General features: G+C 38.6%; 1 protein-coding gene across 3 annotated transcripts in view; it reads right to left on the bottom strand.

Moving 5' to 3' along the window:
• Window positions 1–18,028, bottom strand: part of LOC148878785 (Serine/Threonine-kinase) — an 84,171-nt gene that overhangs the window by 25,028 nt on the left and 41,115 nt on the right. For all 3 annotated transcript variants that reach the window (XM_088960152.1, XM_088960153.1, XM_088960154.1), the window contains 3 exons: window positions 10,883–10,975; window positions 10,472–10,588; window positions 6,011–6,082 (listed from right to left, as the gene is read on the bottom strand). In XM_088960152.1, the coding sequence (XP_088816278.1) occupies window positions 6,011–6,082; window positions 10,472–10,588; window positions 10,883–10,975 (282 nt within the window). The remainder of the gene's footprint in view (window positions 1–6,010; window positions 6,083–10,471; window positions 10,589–10,882; window positions 10,976–18,028) is intronic.

Below are 18,028 nucleotides of genomic sequence, written 5' to 3'. Positions count from 1 at the left end.
TGGATCATTCCCTTCAGGCAAATCAACCACTTCCCAAGTGTCATTCCTGTGCAGGGCATCAATTTCTGTTCTCATAGCATCCCTCCATTCTGGAATAGTAAGAGCTCCTAACACAAACCTGGGGAATTGGGTTAGAAGCAACAGAAGAAAGGTAGGCAAAATATGAAGGAGAGAGCAAACTATAAGAAAGGTGTTTGGAAATGCATTGCATTGTACACTTCCTTTTTCCTTTCCTAATAGCAATAGGGATATCAAGGTCTGGGAAGGATGACTCCAAAGGGGTTGTATCAGTACTTGTTGTCTCTTCTGTGACTGGGAGTGCAGAAGACTCATGTGTTGTAGGGAAAACAATCTGCTCACTTCTGGTTCTCTGTCGTTGGTACAACCTGGGATTAAAAAGAGGACGAGGAGGTAAAGGAGGAAGGATGGGAACACTGGAATGAGAATGAAATGACTAATCCTCCCTTGGACAGGAAGGGGAAGAGCAAACAACTATGATAAATTCTCCCTCTTTGGACAATGCCTCTCTTGAGAAGAATCATAAAAGGAAGATAGCTCATCAAAGGTGACATCCATTGAGACATACCGAGTGCTAGTCTTCGGATCAAAACAACAGTAACCCTTTTGTGTGGGGGAATAACCAAGGAAGATACACTTGTGGTTTTTTTGTTCAAATTTGTCTCTAGACGCTTGGGATATATATATTACAAGTGCAGCCAAAGACACGAAGAGGAATAGGAAAAATATCAATGTCCGGATGAAGAAGACTGAAGAAAGACTTAAACCCCAAAACCCAGGATGGCATACGGTTGATAAGGTAGATTGCATTGAGAACAGCATCACCCCAAAATTTTGTAGGGACATGTGAGGCAAATAGGATATTCTTGAAACTTCAACAATATGCCTATTTTTTCTTTCAGCAACTCCATTCTATTATGGGGTCCTAACACAGGAGCTTCGGTGAATAACCCCCAAATCAGTGAGATAGCAAGTCAAGTTTTTCTCAAAATATTCTTTTGCATTGTTGGATCTGAAAATTTTAATCTTGGTATCAAACTGGGTTAGGACAAATTCATGGAATTGCCTCACAAGTCTGGGAACTTCATCATGGGACTTCATCAAAAATATCCAAGCGAACCGAGAAAAGTCATCAACGAACAAGATAAAATATTTGTAGCCACCCACAGAAGGTAAATGGTAAGGCCCCCACACATCAGAGTGCACAATATGAAAATGAAAAGATCTTTTTATTACTTAGAGGATAATTGTTTCTACAATGTTTTGACAATTCACACGACTCACAATGAAGATTGGACAGACTAATTCCCTCAAACAGTTCTGGGAATAAATGACTTTATGCAGAAAAAGAAAGATGACCCAAATGAAAATGACTTTCTGATACTCCAGATCCTGAAAAACACTTTCTGATACTCCAGATCCTGAAAAACACGGTAGGAAGGAAAGACAGTTACACAGCAATTCAATGACTTAGGCTACTTATAGATAATAAGTTTGTATTTAGCTTGGGTACATGAGAAGAGGGAAGTACCAACGAATCTGTAGCCTTGATAGTTCCCTTGCCGGAGATAAAAGAGTCATCGGCTAGGGTGATTTTGACACGGCCAGGAAGTAAATCATAAGAAACAAACAAAGTGGAAATGTTGGTCAAATGATCAAAAGAACTAAAATCAATAATCCAAGGGATACTACGATTACCTGAAATAGTTGCATGATTGGCAGAAGCCCGTATACCTGAATGAGCAAATGCAGAAGAGGTTAAATTTCCTAGAGGGTTGGAAGAAGAGGCCACACCCTCTAGGTGACTGATCATCCTCCCAAACTTCTCATATTCTACATTCATAGCTGCTAACTGCTCACTAGCCGTCATCTCTTTAGTTTGGTATCTGTTACTATCTAGACCAGCAGCAATATTGGCACTCCTTGCCTTCATATTATCAGACTTCTTTTCAAACCGAAGAGGAAGAAGCTCATGATGCAATTTCCAACACTTGTTTTTAGTGTGTTTTAGCTTTTTATAGTAGTCACAAATAATCTCTTTCTTCCCTGAGCTGCTTGGAGTCCCTGCAACTCCCTTGGGTTTCACTCCCATATTAGCAAAGTGATCATTTAGACCAGCCCCTTGGACCTAGAAAAGTCTTCTACTTACTTCACTACTTACCAAGGCATAGGCTCGAGACAGTGAAACACTATCCTTGGATAAAATATTTTGCTTTGTGATGTCACACTCTAGATTCAACTCTGTCAAGGTGGAAAGAAGCCATTAATGAAGAGATGAAAGCCCTAATGAAAGCAAGAATGTGGGAATTGGTGGACCTACCAGAGGGGAAAGGCATTGTTGGGTGCAAATGGGTATTCACAATAAAGCACTGGGAAGATGGGTCAATCGAGAGGTACAAGGCCAGACTTGTGGCAAAGGGATTTACACAAAATGAAGGAATTGACTACAAGGAAACCTTTGCTCCAGTGGCAAAGTTCAACACAATCAGGGTTCTACTGTCACTAGCAGCAAATTTCTCTTGGGAACTCCATCAGCTAGATGTGAAGAATGCCTTTCTAAATGGTGATCTTCATGAAGAGGTATTCATGGAACCTCCTCCTGGCTATGATGTTGGAAAGAAGGTGTGTAAACTAAGAAAAGCATTATATGGTTTGAAACAGTCTCCCCGGGCATGGTTTGAGAGACTTTGTATGGCCATGAAGAAAGTGGGGTACACTCGAAGCAATGCAGATCATACATTGTTTACAAGGAGACAGAATGACAAACTTACGGCTCTCATTGTTTATGTGGTTGATATGGTGATTACTGGAAATGACGTAGAAGAGATGAAGAGGCTGAAGGAGTTCTTAGCTTCAAAGTTTGAGATCAAAGACCTGGGAAATCTGAGATATTTTCTTGGGATTGAAGTTGCTAGATCAAGAGAATGAATCTACATATGTCAACGGAAATATGTGCTACATCTCCTAGAGAAAACATGCATGATGGGGTGCAGGCCAGCAGACACTCCAATAGAACCGAACCATGGACTACAAGAATCAATGGGTGAGGAATACTGTGATAAAGAGAGGTACCAAAAATTGGTAGGAAAACTGATATACTTATCCCTTACTCGACCAGACATTGCCTATGCAGTGCATGTTGCCAGTCAATTCATGCACTCACCAAAGATCCCTCATATGAGAGCAGTGGAAAGAATTCTCAGATACTTGAAGACTTGCCCAGGGAAAGGAATTCTATTCAGGAAAAATAGCAGATTTGAAATTGAAGCCTACACTGATGCTGATTGGGCTTGGGTCTGTTGGAGACAGAAAATCAACCTCAGGTTACTGTACATTCTTGGGAGGAAACCTGGTCACATGGCACAGTAAGAAGCAGAATGTTGTGACTAGATCAAGTGCAGAAGCAGAATACCGAGCTATGGCACACGAGGTTGCTGAACTCTTATGGCTCAGAACTCTTCTTAATGAGCTTGGTATTAAGGCTGAGAATCCTCTCAGGCTGTATTGTGATAATAAAGCTGCTATCAACATTGCCAACAACCCCGTGCAGCATGACAGGACAAAACACATTGAAATTGATCGACACTTTGTCAGAGAGAGAATTGTTTCAGGAGAACTCCGTGTGCCTTATACTCCATCAGAGATGCAAATTGCAGATGTATTGACAAAAAAGGACTGGTAACAACAAAGTTCAGGGACATACTTGGCAAGCTAAACATGATTGGTATCCGTGCTTAGCTTGGAGGGGAGTGTTAGAATGTTAGAATGATGTCTCTTTGTATGAGTGTTCGGCTGATAAGAGTTCTTATTAGCCCATACTTAAGTTCCAGTTATCCTGTAACTGGGCATATGTTAATGGGCCTAAGCCTGTTTAATATTTTAAGCTAACTGGGTGTCCCATCACTAATCAAGGGCATTCCAGTAAATTCTTGTATCTTGTACTACATTCAAATATAAATAATAGCATGGTCGACTAGCAAGTACAGTTCGACATTCCAGCATCTCTTCTTCTTCTCCTCTTTTCTGCTACTTCAACTACAGTAGTTCAGCTTTCAAGGACTGTTCAAAAAGTTGCAAAAAATCAAAAGAAAGTAGCAGAAATCAGGTGGCAACAACTAGGGTTCAGAGAGAGATTTTCGAACATAACCTTTTCTCTTACACCCCTAATTCCATTTCATTAAGTCAACTTTAATAATATACAGAGAGGCCCCTAGTTGGACAGAAAATTAAAAAACATAACACAAGAAAGAATAAAGCCCAAATTAGCCCATTACAACAAATAACAAAAAATAAAGAAGGATGAACAGCCTATGGGCCATTCGGCCCATCTTCTCTACATGTATCCACTTGTCAGTGTACTTAATACTTTAAACTTTATCTCAATAAAATTCTTCATGATTCATCAAAAAAAAATCAAAATGTTATGACTCAAATGTCTTCACTCCACTAGTAGCCACTTTCTAGTATTAGAAGGTGATTGAAATTGAATACTAATGCAGCAATAGATGAAAGATAGGAGAAAATTGCATTAGGTCTAGTGATTGGAGATCATGCAAGCAAGCCTTTAGACACACTCGGGGCTAATATTACAGAATAAGGTTTATGTGTATAAAGTAGATGCTTTATGAAAAGGATTTTACTTTGCAAGGATGCATAAATTCCCTCGTGAGATCAAATTAGATGTATTGGGAGTGACTGAAGTGGTTACGGAATAATTAGGTCAAGTTCAGCAAAATCTCAGTCAGAGTCAGACTACATGGTAGCTATGAAGTCCATGACATATGTGTCATGCATCATGCCACAGGGAACCTGTTTAAAGCTTCATGCAATTCCACATGAGATCAATGGATTTGCCCCTCTTGGCGCATGACTCTCTTAAGCAGCAGATAAAATAGATATTGATCAAAAAAATAAAAAATAAAAAACAGCAGATGAAACAGATAGTAGATCAGATAGGGCTGCCTCCTGAATTCTTGTTGCTGATATTGATCATGGAGTCATGGACTTTCCAGAGTGAGCCAACCACATGGAAAATTTTATTTTTTCTGATGCTGTATTTTATAAATACATTCCACCAAGGATAGGAGAACACCCTTGGATGATTGGCCTGGTAACTAGTAATTTCCTAGTTATTCGGTAATTAGCTATAAGATGCCTTTTGGGCTCTGGAACTACAATAATGAGAAGAGGAAGTTTAAGTGGTTGACTAAGGACATTGATGTAAAATGTATTTGGGTAAAGAGAAGTGCCAACTCCTTCACCGATGGTTTAGCTAGGCAAGGGATAATGCATAGGGATTCTATTTTCTGGGCTCATTTGTAACTGGTTTTTCTCTCCTTGATTGTTTATTCTGATCCCTTGGGGAGCTAAGATATTTTATCCCCCCCCCCTTGTATTTTAATCTCTTATATTAATGAAATGATTCCTGCTATTCATCAAATATATATATATATATATATATATATTGAACATATAACCCATAGTTAAAAGGAAAAAAAAGAGAGAAGATAAGCAGTTTTCGATTGATCTGGGGTGTCAGCAACAGAAGAGAATGAGATCATTGCAGGAAAAAACAAAAAAAAAAAACAAAAAAACAAAATATGGTTTTTTCTGGAAGACTAAGCAAGCATTTGAAATGGAACCAAATGAATTTTAAGGAAAGGAACATGGTTCTTTTCTAAATTTAAATGATAAGTTTCAAAAAAGAAGATATCACCTAAAGCACTTTCCATTTTCTATTTTGTGTTTTATCTTCCTTTACAAGGTGGATTTGAACCATGAAGGACAGACCACTTTACTAGAAAGGGGAAGCCACCAATGTGAGGCCTTATTTACGGGTCTGACTTTCTTTTCAATAAGTGGATTCAAGGAGGCATTATTTACTAGTATTACTTTTTAAAGATACAAAAAAGGCCAACAGCGAGTAAACAATTTAAACAGAAAAAGAAAAACCTTAGTCTTCCAAAGGAAAATAACACCATTATTCACTTACGAGAAGGCCAGCATTAATTAAGAGAGAGATATGTTCATCCTTCAAACTTCCCCCAAATGACAGGAATGAACACTGCAATGCAGCAAAGAGTACCAAAACTGTAAAAGAAAAAGACAATGATGAATAAATGATTAAAGCATGGGACAGATGTATGACATAAAATTTAATTCCTGAAAGCTGAACATCACCTATTAGCTTTCATATGTTAGTATTCAATAGCATGAAATTTACTATATAGATAGATAAAATATATGCAGTTTAATTTCATAAAAATAACAGTCAAAATAAAAACGAGAAGGCTCAATTAAACCATTAGGTGAACTAGTCCAGTACTCATGGCACCTAAATTCTAGGAGTTCAGCTTCAATACTTTTCAAAATGAATGATGAAATAATAAAGCAGCATAAATTTTGAGACAATAAGAGCTTTGAGTGCACATGCAAAACCATGGCTTACAATATTGACAAGATTTGGGGAAACTTCCCCAAATTCTTCATCATCATCATATGGAGTTGGCTACAAGTGTGTTATGTCAGTGCCATATCCACAGTTCCACCCTAAGTCCTTTTCGGTCAGCCCCTAGCTCTTCTAGCCCCTTCAACTTTTAACATATCACTTTTTCTAGTAGGTGTTGTAGATGGTCATCTATGCATGTAATGAAACCATCTCAATCTACTTTCTCCCATTTTATCACTTATTGGTGCTTCTCCTAGGTTCCTTTGTATGACCATTTGTGACTTTCTTACCAACTCATCCTTCTAAGAATTCACATTTCTGCCACACTCTTCTTTTTTTTTTTCTTTTGATCTGTTGTTTCTTAGCCACCCAACACTCCTCCCCATACAACATAGCTAGCCGTAACACCTATTTAGGAGTTGACAGCTGTACTTAACTCTGGAAAGTTATTCTAAAGTTGTATCAATGAAGTTACTGTTTCCAACCAAAAAAAGAAAAAACATAGATGGCCTTACAAATGTTTTATAAAATTTTCCTTTTATCCAAAGTGGTATTCGCCTATCACACAAGACTCCAGATACACCTCTCGTTTTGCCTATCCTGCTCTAATTCAATGGGCAACATCCTCAATCTCTCCTTTGTTATCAATTATTGAACCAAGGTAACAAAAGAGGTCACATTAAGTTATCTCTTGGTCACAAGTTCCTAGTATACCCTGGTTTGCACCCCTATTATTATTAAATTCACATTGCATATATTCTGTTTTAGTCCTACTTATTTTAAAACCCCTTGTTTCTAATGCAGTTGTCCATAAACCTAATTTTGCATTTAATTCTTCACTAGTTTTCAGTAATTAATTCTGTTATCAACAAACATTAGGGACCATGGGACCTCTTCTTGAATATGTTTAGTCAATTCTATGACTAGCGCAAATAAATAATGTGCTGAACCTTAGTGAAGACTCATTGTAACTGCAAAATCTCATGTCTCTCCCATGGGAGTTCTAACAATGATTTTTACACCCTCACACATATCCTATTAGGTCCATATACCTATTTGGGACTCCTTTCTTTTCCAAAGACCACCATATCACCTCTCCCTAGGGACTCTATCATATGCTTTCTCCAGATCAACGAAAACCATATGAAAATCTTTCTTCTTCTCTCTGAACTTTTATATCAATCACTTTATGGGAAGATGGTTTCCATGGTTGATCATCCTGGCATAAACCCAAATTGATTATCCAAAATATTTGTTTCATGTTGTAACCTTCACAATTAATCCCTCTCAAAGCTTCATAGTGTGGCTGGTGAATTTAATTCCACATAATTATCATGACTTTGTATATCAGCCTTGTTTTTAAATAGTTTAGTTATCCATAACAAGCCTACCTCTCCAATCCCGTTTCCAAACTTCTATTGTGATACCATCAAATCCTAACACCTTTCCCTTGTTTTTAAATATAGGCACCTTAATTTGTGTTCTACATTTGTATGGCACTTTCCTTGCTTTAATTATCTTGTTAAATGGTTTAGTTAGCCAAAACAAGCCTACCTCTCCCATCCCCTTTCCAAACTTCTATTATGATATCATCAGGAACTAATGTCGTTCCCTTCTTCATCTTGTTTAATGCTTCCTTCATTTTGGTAATACTAATTTTACAAAGGTATATGTTATTTTTAGTACTATTAGAAATACTAATCTCTCCACTATAAGTCCAAAAAAGGAGTATGACAGAAATGTTGATATATCAGCAATGTCTTAGATATCCAAAAAATTATGCATATATTATTTTTCCCAACATCTCTGATAAAGGTTAATATGTAGGCATATTTCAAATTTCATTGATAAACTATACATATAAAGTTTAAGATTTTAGAATATTATAAGAAAATTTTCCAATAATTCATTAAATTTGTCAATTTTTAAAAATGTTTTCCTAAAAGAACAAATGGAGATTAGGTGATTGGATGCTTAGCTTACTATTCTAATATGATTAACTTACTAAATCAATATAATTCAAAAGAAAAACTAATAAAAGGCACACTACTACAAAAGAGGGTCTTCAATCTAATCAAAACATTTGGTTTTCTTTATAAGTGAAAAGAATCTTATTAAAATATGGATAATAACAGATACAAGTATCCCATAGAGAGGCATGAGCTGCTACCTCTCCAAGCAAGCAAAATCAAAAAACAAACTACAAAGATGTCCAATACAATTGTTCCCTATTTGCCCCTTGCTTGGCAAGACTATCAGCCATAGCCACCCCACAACCACCTTGGAGTCGCCTTCTATTAGTAACTGTTTCACTCCTATCTGTACTGCAAACCACACCCCTTGGAGGGCAGCGCTAGTAGTTCTGCCCTAGTGGAGTCCCCCACACCTAAAGGGCCTGAGTATAAGAGAGTCACATTCCACTTTCATTCCTTAGAACCCCTCCCATCCCTGATGGACTTGGATTACCTTGACTATTGCCATCAAAATTCAGTTTCAAGAAGCCTTTAGGAGGTGGTGCCCTACTCATAGAGGTGTAAAGCGGGCCATGTCGCAGGCCATGTCATGCTAGCACATGGGCCTAGGTGGGCCGTGCCCACATGGCCAAGAACTCTTCAAAGGTTAGGCCTGGCATGGCCTGCGGGATGAGCCCAAGTGGGCCCTTGCCAGGCCGGGCAATAAGAGGCATGATTTTAAAAAAAAAAGAAAAAAAACTAAAAAAGTTAAAATAAATTAACAAAATAAACAAGAATTTGAAAAAAAAAATCTTAAAATTTTATTCTATATGAATTTTGATGTATACAATTGTTTATATATGAAATAATAAAATGAAATTAAAAAAATTGCAATACAATTGGAACAAAATAGTATAATAAAATTGAAAATAAAATTTTATATATGTATATATTAATATATTATTATATATAATTGTATATATATGTATATATTTTTTTGTCTAAATATATATATATATATATATATATATATATATGTGTGTGTGTGTGTGTGTGTGTGTGTGTATATTACATATATGTAAATATGTAATATATATATATATATATATATATATATATATATATATTAATATATTATTATATATAATAATTATTATATATATTGGTAGTGCCAGGTCGTGGGTTTGTGCTAGCATAGCCCACCTTTTGTGTCATGCCTGGTACAACCCAAATAAGTCCAAGGCTGCCCAAACACAACTTCACAAGGGAGCAACTTGCGACTACTGCCCAATTCCTCAATTGATCATTAAGGGAAAATTAATGACCCAATGGGTAACCCTCAACCCAACGCACCCTATCCCTTTTCCTTTGGGTCATTCAACCCATATTGACCCACTTCTTCAATGGGTGGGTTTTAAAGTGAGTGGGTTGCGTGGGTCAAATGGGTTAGGGTCAAAATTTCCAACCCTAGCAATAATATATGTACACATCTATGACAGTACTGCCAACTCATTATGATACAATACCATCTCATGTATTCCACATAGAGCCAATACTTTTCACTAGGGAATATGCAAATTATTGTAGCATTTCATGTCAGTAATCATGGAATGAGAATATAAGTAAATATGTCAACAATTTGAACCATCCAAGTAGAGGACGATTATGCAAAGATGCTTTCAAGTTACCATGCAAGTCTTCTTGTTTCTTTTTTTTTTTTTTTTTGATAATTTCCCTTAAGTCTTCTTGTTGACATGGGAAAAATCTTGCAGTCTTTATCACCTAAGGTGGCAGGTTAGATAATTCAAAAGCCAAATATGTAGGCAGAATAGTTGATCAATTTCAAGGGAAACAGTGGAAGATAATATGACAAAACAAAGAAGACCCAACACCATGTACCCAAAAAAAAAACAGCAGACCCATCACAAAGATTCAGATAAAATAGCGAAAATATAACTTCCATAAGTAATAAAATTTTGGATCTAAAATCAGAATTTCAGAAGTGATAAACATACAGAAACTGCAAGAAGCAATTTGCCTTAAAGGAACTCACCAGCTCCTGATGCCCTATACTGGGATCAAGCTGGGTAGGAATGACATGTTCTTTAAACCACTCAAAAACTGTAGTATCTCGTCTTTTGGCTTCCATCCTTTTCACCACTAGTTCAATCTAGACAGATAAACCACAAGTTGAAACTTAAATTAACAATTAACGATCAAATAGAAAATCAAGACTACATTCTAAAAATATGTTAGAAATGGTACACCAAATATGCCATACTCATTAATACTACAAAGTTGAAACTATAGAAAACATATAATAACTAGCACTCCTGAAAAAATGGGCCAATAAAGTCTCATCCCCCTTTTTTTCTGTAATTCTTACAAAAGCTAGCAGTACAATTCAAATTACATTCTCAAGTATCATTTGAGAAAAGATTCAGATTCAGTAGAAGAAATAAACCTGGTTTAAATAATCATCAATGAGCATTATAGCATGGTCATCTTGGCCTGTATTTAATTTGAAAATGCGCAAAATTTTCTCCTTCCTCAATGACTGCACCAAAGTAAACAAACGACATTTATGTCTTATTCCTCAAAATCAAATTAAAGAAACCCCAGCAAAAAGCTAGAAAACATTGTATTCTCCTTCCTTGAGGAATTATAGAAAAAAAAAATGCAAGCACTAATGAAAGAAGATAAACACATGAAAATATGGATAAGCCAATATTTTCCTTGGGGATTGGATCACCTACTAAAGTTCTATCAAAAGAAATACTACAAATTAGTTCTCTACACTCCAGGGATTATGGAGAAAGATTCAAGTATTATCAAAAAAAGATAGAATAAATAAAATGTCAAATATGGCCAAGCCAAAGTTTTCCTTTGGGGGAGGAGGGAACACCAACCAATCTACAGAGGTTTTATTGAAAATGAGAAAAAAGAGTGTGAAAAGAAATGACCTCCTCAAGTAGGGGGAAAACATCAGAGTGGGGAGAAACCAAGACAAAAACAAATAACATCACAGCAGATTTTTTTTAAATCAAGAAATAGATACATACCAATATTTCTAGTATCAACTTTTATGCTTGGTCAGCTTGTCAGCTGTGAATATTTTGGTCTTTTTGTTAGGCATGGGATTGTGAGCATATGTGCCTGAGAGAGAGAGAGGGGGAGAGAGATAGAGAGACCCTTTGTATGGGTGGGTTGAGGGTGCTCTTGGACTCAGCAATAAAGCTGAGTAAGGGGCTCTCCCTTGGTCTTTTTCTAGTATCCATTTTCTGTTTTGGTCAACCTGTTAACCCATATTTTGTCCCCTTCATTTCAGTAAGGGGCTCTCCCTTTTATTTCCTATCAATATATGTACTTTGATTGGATTTGCATTCCTCCTCCCTCCCTCCCTCCCTATCTCCCCCAGTATAAGTTACAATTTTACCCAAAACATATGATCTCTCATAACCCCTTACTTGGCTAATATGTCAGCCCAAGAATTAGCTGATCTCTGAACCCATTGCATCTTCATTGTCATACTCAACATCCATCTAACTTTTATTTTCATTTCTGTACACCCAGATAACTTCTTCATATTTGTTGAAACAATTCAGTTGTTGGTGTTAGGGTTTGTTTGGCTAGTTAAAGTGTTTTTTTATTTCTATTTTTTCACTTCTGTTATGTCTGTTATTGTACTCACTTATAACAGGGGCACAAGGGTCTTTTCCCTTCTTATTTCTGCCGCCCTATATACATTATTATAAAGCTGGCGCCGCCAGCACTGTTACATTGCAAAATCCCCTCTCTTCTCTTCTCCCTTCTCTCTTCTTCTTCTCTTCTCTTCTCCCTTCTCTCTTCTTCTTCTCTTCTCTTCTCTTCCTCTTACTTCTGCCGGCCATACTGTCAAGATGGTATCAGAGCAGACAAACTTCACTGAGAGAACAGATCGAACAGACTTGCTAAATATGGGCGGAACAGAGATCTGAATCTGGACTGAGGAAAACAGCTCTACAACTGGTACAGTTCTTCCATTTTCTCTTCTTTACCTTCCTTGGTCGTGTACCAAGTAAAAAACCAAATGAATCTGGGCTGTTGAATGCTGTCGGATCTGTTTTTTGGATCGTGTGATCCTGTTCATGAGTTGAGATGACTGTAGGTCAAGGATGACCTGTCATCTCAATAATTTGACTTGATTATAAGTGATAAGGATCACTCCTGCTGATTAATGGTTTTAGACATTCTGGAAGGTTGGTAGGTTGGGACTGTTAAAACCGTACAGGTCTGAAATCTGCCGATTATTGACTCTGTTTTGTCCCGAAATTGGTACTGTTTGTCCTCAGTCTGTTTTCAAACCCAAGTGTGTGGGTGTGGACTGAGTGAAGCATTTTTTTGTGGAGCAAGGAAGGGTCCTAAGTCCGGTGTTTGGGACTGGTTATCTGTTTTCACCATGTCATCTGAGAATTCTGCTACTTCAAAGATTTCAGGGAGCCACAATGGAGTGAGTGGGGGAATGGATATGAGTTTTCCCATGGCTATTATTCCCTTTGATGGTCTGAACTACCTTGAGTGGTCTAGGGGAATGAAACTCTACATCACTGCTAGGGGGAAAATAGGATACATCAATGGGAGAGTGAAGGAACCGAAGTACGGAAGTGCTGAATATGATAGGTGGAACCGAGAGAATAGTATAGTGATGTCTTGGCTCTTGGTTTCCATGCTGCCACAAGTAAGGAAGACTTTTATGTGGTCTGAAATTGCTTGTGAGATATGGGAACAAGCGAAGTCCACCTATTCAGAGCAGAGACACTATGCCAAGATATATCAACTGAAAGCTGAATCCTCTACTTGCAAGCAGAGGGAGAGGAGTCTCTCGATGTACTATTCTGATTTGAAGTCGATATGTAAAGAACTTGATCACTATCAAAATGTGAGTTGGAAGTGTGACGAAGATGCAAAGGCATATAAGTCACTCGTATCTCAGCAACGAGTCTTTGCCTTCCTCCTAGGGCGGAATCTTTCGTATGAGTCCATCAAGGTGCAGATCTTGGGTAGTAAAGACTTGCCATCAGTTCAGGAGGTGTATGCCTTGGTGCAATCAAAAGAGAGTAGAAGTGTGATGAATGGTGTAGAAGGGGAGTCAGTTGCCCTAGCTGTCTGGGGAAATTCAGATACAAATGTTGGAAGTGGTTTTAAAAAAGGTGACTCTCAGAAAAAAAACAGATGATAAGAGGAAACTTTGGTGCACTCACTGCCAGAAGACACGAAACATGAGAGATACATGTTGGGATCTCCATGGAAAACCTAAATGGGCACAGGATTTGGGTAAGAAGTCAACACCTGATCAGGGCAAAAAACCAGGCCAACAGAACCAGAAAAAGTATAACTCAGCTAATATGGTGTTGACAAAGACTAGTCCTTTGGTAACTTAGGAGAGGCATCCCAGTTCTGACCCTAAGGAAGATATTATCAACTCCTTTCGTGAACATTTGGAATTGTATGGTAGGACTCTCCACCAGATGGATTTTGGTCCTACTCCATCTACCTCGTTTGCGTCTACATCAGGTAATGCTGCCACAGCCTTCCAACATTTGGAATTGTATGGTAGGACTCTCCGCCAGATGGATTTTGGTCCTACTCCATCTACCTCGTTTGCGTCTACATCAGGTAATGCTGCCACAGCCTTCCATGTGTCATCTCAAACCACTAATTCTCCTTGGATTATTGACTCCGGAGCCTCAAACCACATGACCGGTAAGTCAAATTTGTTTCAGACATATAACCTTCTCTCTAGGAGAGATAAGGTAAGACTAGCCGATGGTTCTTTTTCTACCATAGCTGGCCGAGGTACCATACCTCTCCTGCTTGGCCTTACCCTTCCTAATGTACTGCATGTTCCGAAATTACCTATTAATTTTATGTCCATTAGTAGTCTAACTCACTCCTTGAACTGCTCAATCACTTTTTTTCCGTCTTCATGTGTGTTTTAGGATTTGGCCTCGGGGAAGTCGATTGGTAGAGGAAGCATGGTGGATGGTCTCTACGTGTTGGAGAATAAAGCTGGTCTTGTGGCTACATAGTCCATGAGTTCGTCAAGTGAGAGTCAAGCCTATCTATGGCATAGTCGTCTAAGTCATCTTTCTTTTGAGTCATTAAAAGTTATGTTTCCAAAGTTGTTTGAGTCCTTGTCAGTGAGTCAGTTACAATGTCAGACATGTCAATTGAGTAAGCAATGTAGAAGTTCTTTACCTTTGCGAAATAAAATATCTGAATTTCCATTTCATATTGTTTATATTGATGTTTGGGGCCCTGTTACTCTACCTACTGAGGCTGGCTATAAGTACTTCATTACCTTGATTGATGATTTTTCTAGATACACTTGGGTTTACCCTATGCGATCTCGAGATGAAGTGCAAAAAATTGTGAAATTTTCAACGCATAGTGTTCACTCAGTTCCGAATGGAAATCCATATCTTCCAGTCGGACAATGCGAAGGAATACTTCCATAGTGATCTCACGGAGTTTTTTGCTTCGAGTGGGTCACTTCAGCGAAGCTCTTGTGCAAGGACACCCCAACAAAATGGTGTAGCTGAACGGAAGAACCGCCACCTTCTCGAAGTAGCTCATGGCTTATTAATTCATATGAATGTGCCAAAACGTTTTTGGATGGATGCAGTCTTGTGTGCTACATATATCATTAATTGCATGCCCTCTCGGCTACTAGAGTATAAGGCCCCACATCAGCTTTTGTTTCCTACAGCCCCGTTGTCCACCATTCCAATGCGTGTTTTTGGGTGTCGTTGCTTTGTCCATAGCTTGTCCCCTACTCGAGGTAAAGCTTGATCCTCGAGCTATTCCTTGTGTTTTCTTGGTTAGCCTTTATCTCAAAAGGGGTATCGCTGCTAAGATCCTACCTCTCGCAAGTACTATGTCTCCATTGATGTATCCTTCTTTGAGAATCAACCTTTTTTCTCGGTTTCTCCTCAGGGGGAGAGTAGGGTTGAGGAGAAACAGGTGACTCAAACTCAACTACCTCCTTTACCCGACCCTCCTCCATTCTGGGTTTTTCATCGTCGCCATCAAAGCAAGCAGAGTTCAAGAGTCGTGGAACCTGACACTATGCAACCAACATCATCGGATTCACCCAAGGCAGATCCGTCTCATCAGCCAGGTACACTTGCTCCTATTGATATGTTTGTTCCTCTAAATGTTGATTCACCTGTCATCAATGATCTTAATATTCCTATTGCTAAGAGAAAGGATGTTAGATCTTGTACCACTAATCATCCTATCTCTAATTTTGTGTCCTATGATCATGTTTCACCTTCATACCGTGCATTCCCCTCTTATGTGGACAGTGTCCCCGTTCCTAAGAATGTGGCAGAAGCTTTGTCTAAACCTGAATGGACAGATGCAATGCATGAAGAAATTGATGCTTTACACAAAAATGGCATTTGGGAGTTGGTGGACCTTCCTGAAGGGAAGGAACCAGTGGGTTGCAAGTGGGTGTTCACATTGAAACACAAGGTTGATGGAACTATATAAGGCTAGACCGGTAGCAAGAGGCTTTACACAGGTATATGGAGTGGACTATGCAGAGACTTTTGCTCCAGTAGCCAAGATGAACTCTATCAGGATTCTTCTTTCATTGGCAGCAAATCTTGACTGGGAACTTCATCAATTGGACATCAAAAATGCTTTCTTGAATGGTGACTTGGAAGAGGAAGTGTACATGACCCAACCTCCAGGGTTATGTGCCAAAGGCAGTGAACAAAAGGTGTGCAGGTTAAAAATATCTTTATATGGGTTGAAACAATCACCTCGGGCTTAGTTTAGTAAGTTCCATTTAACAGTTCAACAGATGGGGTTCAAACAATTCCAGTCAAATCACACTCTATTTGTGAAAAGAGGTGAAGGGAAAATTGCAGCTCTTATTGTGTATGTGGATGATATAGTGATCACAGGAGATTGGGAGACTGAAATACGGAGACTAAAAAAATTCTTAGCCACTCAATTTGAGGTGAAAGATCTAGGCCCCTTACGTTATTTCCTTGGAATTGAAGTTGCCCGCTCTCACAAGGGCATCTTTATTTCCCAACGGAAATATGTACTAGATCTACTAGAAGATACAGGCAAGTTGGGGGTAAAACCAAAACCGATTGAATCTAATCATCATCTGGTAGACAATCAGGGAGAGTTTTTGAAAGATGTGAAGAAGTTCCAAAGACTCGTGGGGAGACTTTTGTATTTGTCTATGACCAGGCCTGATATTGCATATGCAGTGGGTGTCCTTAGTCAATTCATGCACAACCTTAGGACAAATCACTTTGAAGCTGCAGATAGGATCTTGAGATACCTCAAGAAGTTTCCCGGAGCTAGTTTGTTGTTCTAGAAACATGGTCACTTAAAGGTGGAAGTATATACTAATGCAGATTGGGCAAGAGGAGTCAATGACCGAAAGTCTACCAATGAGTATTGTGCCTTTGTAGGAGGAAACATGGTCACATGGAGAAGTAAAAAACAAAGTGCGGTGGCTAGATCTAGTGCTGAAGCAGAGTATAGAGCAATGGCTCATGGGGTTGCTGAAATCATGTGGATAAGAAATCTGTTAGGTGAACTGGGTTTTGCAGTGAGCAATCCTATGTCTCTCTACTATGACAATAAAGTTGCCATCAATATTGCTGCAAATCTAGTCCTGCATGATAGGACGAAACACATTGAAGTGGACAAGCATTTTATAAGAGAGAAACTTGAAAATGGAGAAGTGTGTACTCCATATGTCAGCTCAGAAGAACAACTTGCAGATATCTTCACCAAAGGTCTTCATCATGTGCGGCACAAAGATTTGTTTGACAAGTTGGGCATGATTGACATCTATGCTCCAACTTGAGGAGGAGTGTTGAAATAATTCAGTTGTTGGTGTTATAGGGTTTGTTTGGCTAGTTAAAGTGTTTTTTTATTTCTATTTTTTCACTTCTGTTATGTCTGTTATTGTACTCACTTATAACAGGGGCACAAGGGTCAAGTTCTGAGGGTTCAGCAATAGGAGCCATGACAGGATCCGCAGATAAGGTAGAAGCTGGAGGAGGGGTCGGCATCGTTCGACGTGTATACATTTTCCGGATCGGTGGTCGATCAGTAGTGATCTGCAGTGTATGAGGTGATGAGTCTACTCCAACAGGAACATCGGGAACTGTATCACTGATAGGAAGAGGAAGAGGAAGTAAGGGTGGAGACGAAGGTGCTTCAGGTCCTGAGAAGAAGGGGACTACCTCAAAAAAGGTGACATCAGGACAGACATAGCACTTCCAAGTAATGGGATTATAACACTTGTACCTTTTTTGAGTCCGAGAGTAGCCAACAAAGACACATTTAATGGAGCATGCATCTAGCTTGTCTATTCCAGGACTTAGATTGTGAACAAAGCACACACAACCAAAGACACGAGGAGTTAATGGAAATGGAGATAAAGTGGGGAACAAAATAGAGAAGGGGGACCAACCATTAAGAATGACGGAGGGCATCCGATTAATGAGGAAACATGCAGTGAGTACAGCATCACTCCAAAACCGTTTAGGAACACTCATATGATGAAGAATAGATCGAGCAGTTTCGAGGAGCT

Source organism: Nelumbo lutea, chromosome 1 (genome assembly GCF_056320005.1).
Source record: "Nelumbo lutea isolate HS-2025 chromosome 1, American lotus-T2T, whole genome shotgun sequence".
Lineage (NCBI taxonomy): Eukaryota > Viridiplantae > Streptophyta > Magnoliopsida > Proteales > Nelumbonaceae > Nelumbo > Nelumbo lutea.
Note: the sequence above shows the minus strand (reverse complement) of the source record. Positions and strands in the feature narration are given on the sequence as shown.